The sequence below is a fragment of the Merops nubicus genome, unplaced genomic scaffold (assembly GCF_000691845.1).
Source record: "Merops nubicus isolate BGI_N331 unplaced genomic scaffold, ASM69184v1 scaffold44543, whole genome shotgun sequence".
NCBI lineage: Eukaryota > Metazoa > Chordata > Aves > Coraciiformes > Meropidae > Merops > Merops nubicus.
In genome coordinates, this window is record NW_008599053.1 from 1 (window position 1) to 2,587 (window position 2,587).

At 61.7% G+C, this 2,587-nt stretch overlaps 1 protein-coding gene across 1 annotated transcript; it reads right to left on the reverse strand.

Moving 5' to 3' along the window:
* Nucleotides 1-11: 11 nt before the first annotated feature.
* On the reverse strand, nucleotides 12-1,720 carry LOC103770002 (serine hydroxymethyltransferase, cytosolic-like; the record flags this gene model as incomplete). The annotated part of the gene is made up of 5 exons (XM_008937249.1): nucleotides 1,618-1,720; nucleotides 941-1,086; nucleotides 467-582; nucleotides 221-381; nucleotides 12-89 (listed from the first exon to the last, which is right to left on the reverse strand). Coding segments are annotated over exons 1-5 (603 nt in total), but the record flags the coding sequence as incomplete, so codon positions are not given.
* Nucleotides 1,721-2,587: the final 867 nt, after the last annotated feature.

The window sequence follows — 2,587 nt, forward strand, 5'->3', positions numbered from 1 at the left end:
CCCTTCCCTGCCACGATCAGCTTGGGGTGGAAGAGGCGGGCGTTCTCCTCCAGCCGGTCATAGTCGATGTAACCGGTCTTGGGGTTGACCTGGGAGAGGAAGAGGAGGGGTTCAGCCACCTTGGTGAAGATCAGCTGCAGTGTCACCCCGCCGGAGGGGGTGTGGGGAGCCTGCTGGCCGCGCCCCGGCTCCGAGCTCCATCTGGAGCAGCTCTCTGTACCTTGTAGGGCATGGACTCGAAGAAGACAGAGGTGGCCGAGATCTTCTTCTTGTCCGTCATGAAGCCGTGGGTGAGGTGGCCGCCGTCGGGCAGGTCCAGCCCCATGATCCTGCCGTGGGGCTCCACCAGGGCCGTGTACACCGCAAAGTTGGCGGGTGAGCCTGCAGGAGGGCGCCGGGCCAGTGAGGTGTGCTGGGCTGCGGGGGGATGGGGCACCCAGCCTGGCTCTCCCCAGCACCCCCTTACCCGAGTAGGGCTGGACATTGACGCCCCACTTCTGGGGGTCGAGGCGATAGGCCTGCAGCGCTCGCTTCTGGCACAGCCTCTCCAGCTCGTCCACGAACTCCGTCCCGCCGTAGTACCTGCCAGTAAAGGGGTCAGAACCAAGCTCCCGCCTCAGAATGGTCCCTGTCACCAAGCTGGGGAGAAACCGGGGTGATGCCACGCTTGTGGTGGCCAAGAGTGATGCCACACTTGTGGTGGCCACCGGGACAGCAGCAGCAGCAGACGTGACCCTGATGACCCCTGATGGGACCCTGCTGAGATCGTCCCGTGTGTGGCCAAGGACAGAGCTGAGAGGGTCGGATCCTGCCCTGGAGGAGCCTGGCTGCCAGCTCAAGGACATCGCTTCCCCTCCAGAGGTGAGGTCTGGTGGTGTGAGGGGTTCCTCTCCCTCCCTGCAGCAGTTTGGGTTGGGTGGGACTAGCCCCAGGCCTGTACCTCTGTCCTGGGTAGCCCTCGGAGTATTTGTTGTTCAGGCAGGAGCCCAGGGCCTCCAGGACTGCTCGGCTGGCAAAGTTCTCAGATGCAATCAGCTCCAGCCCCAGGCGCTGCCGCTGCTTCTCCTTCTTGATGATGCTGTGCACCTTTGGGAGGGGAGAGAAGCAGCCTCACCCGTGTCAGCTCTGCACAGAGCTGGGGGTGCTCTGTGCTAGGGGACGCCCCCTCAGAGGGGACAGGGCATGGAGAGGGGCCTGGAAAGGTGCTGCAGGAGGGAGGTGAGATCCCTTCTGGGTACTGCTGATACCAAACAGCTCCTGTGTCCAGTCCCAGGCCGTGGGTTAGGTTTCTACCTGCCAGGAAGCTGCCAGATAATTCATTTGGGCTTGGAAGTCAAGGGCAACTGCCCCGTGGGCTGATGGGCTGGCTCTGGTGTGGGCGTTAGAGCTTCAGGCAGAGGGGTATGGTGTGCAGCAGAGGGCAAAGGAATGACCACAGTGTCTGCAGATGGTTGGAGGATGCCCTTTCTCTCCCACTCGGGGAGAGCACAGGGGCTGGGTGGGTCCCACCAGCTCCACCTTGGACTGTCTGCCTGGTTTGAGGAGGTCAGCATCCCCACGGCTGCCCAGGGGATGAGTGAAGTGGCTGCTGGGCAGGGCCCAGGCAGGGGCTCTCACCTCTGGGTCGTTGCTGTCAAGTGGTTCCATGACCATCTTGTTATGGGAGGCCCAGAGCTCCGCGCTGGGGAGGCCCCTGTCGCCCTGCACCGAGTTTGCCATCGTCCTGCTGGGTCCAAGCTCACCTGCCAGCAGAGAGGGGGGTTTGTGGGGTCACAGCAGGGCTGGGGGGCTTCACACTGCATCCCTGCTCCCATTCCACGGCCTCCCTGGAACCACGGAGGGACCAGCTGTGGGCTGGAGCTCACTGGGTAAGGAAAGCACAGACGACTGTCAGCTTTCCCCTGGTGGTTTAAGACCTGTTCATTACAGTGCTTTGGTAATTTCTGATTCTCATCCCCAGCCCAACTCTGCAGCTCCTGGCTGGACACCTGGGGACGAGGTGAACCCACGCTTGGACCAAGCCAGATCAGCAGCACCAGCAGTGCCTTTCCCTCTTGATCCTGTATATCTGTGAGTCTTGGGGCTTCTAGGAAACACCAGCAAATGCCCTCCTGGGTGCAAGGGTGTCTTATCTGCTGTGTAATTTCCAGGGCAGTGAAGTGCTCAGACCCACAGACCTCAATTTGAATGCGCCTTGCATTCCCCACAGCTCAAACCTCTTGGCTGCTTCCCACGAGCAGGTCCAACCCCCAGCAGGTCGGATTCCTGCCCCAAACCCAAACTGAGGCAAGCAGGGCCCCAGGAGGCAGGAGCTCTGCCCCAGCTTGGCTTGAGCATTGCCCAAACATGGCAGCAGCCCCCCAGCCCCATTGGGGTGACCACTGCCAGCATTATAATGCAGTGCAGAAGCTCCCGGGCAGGCGTGTCAGCCCAGCTCCTGCCTGGGCTGCAAACAATGCAGCTTTTTACCCATTAACCCTGCGAGGCCGCCCAAGGGTCGTGAGGAGGATATTAAGCAATCGCGCTCGGTTTGCCTGTGCCAAGCTGCTGGAGTCCGTTCAGGGTGGGCCTCCTGCGAGCTGCCCTC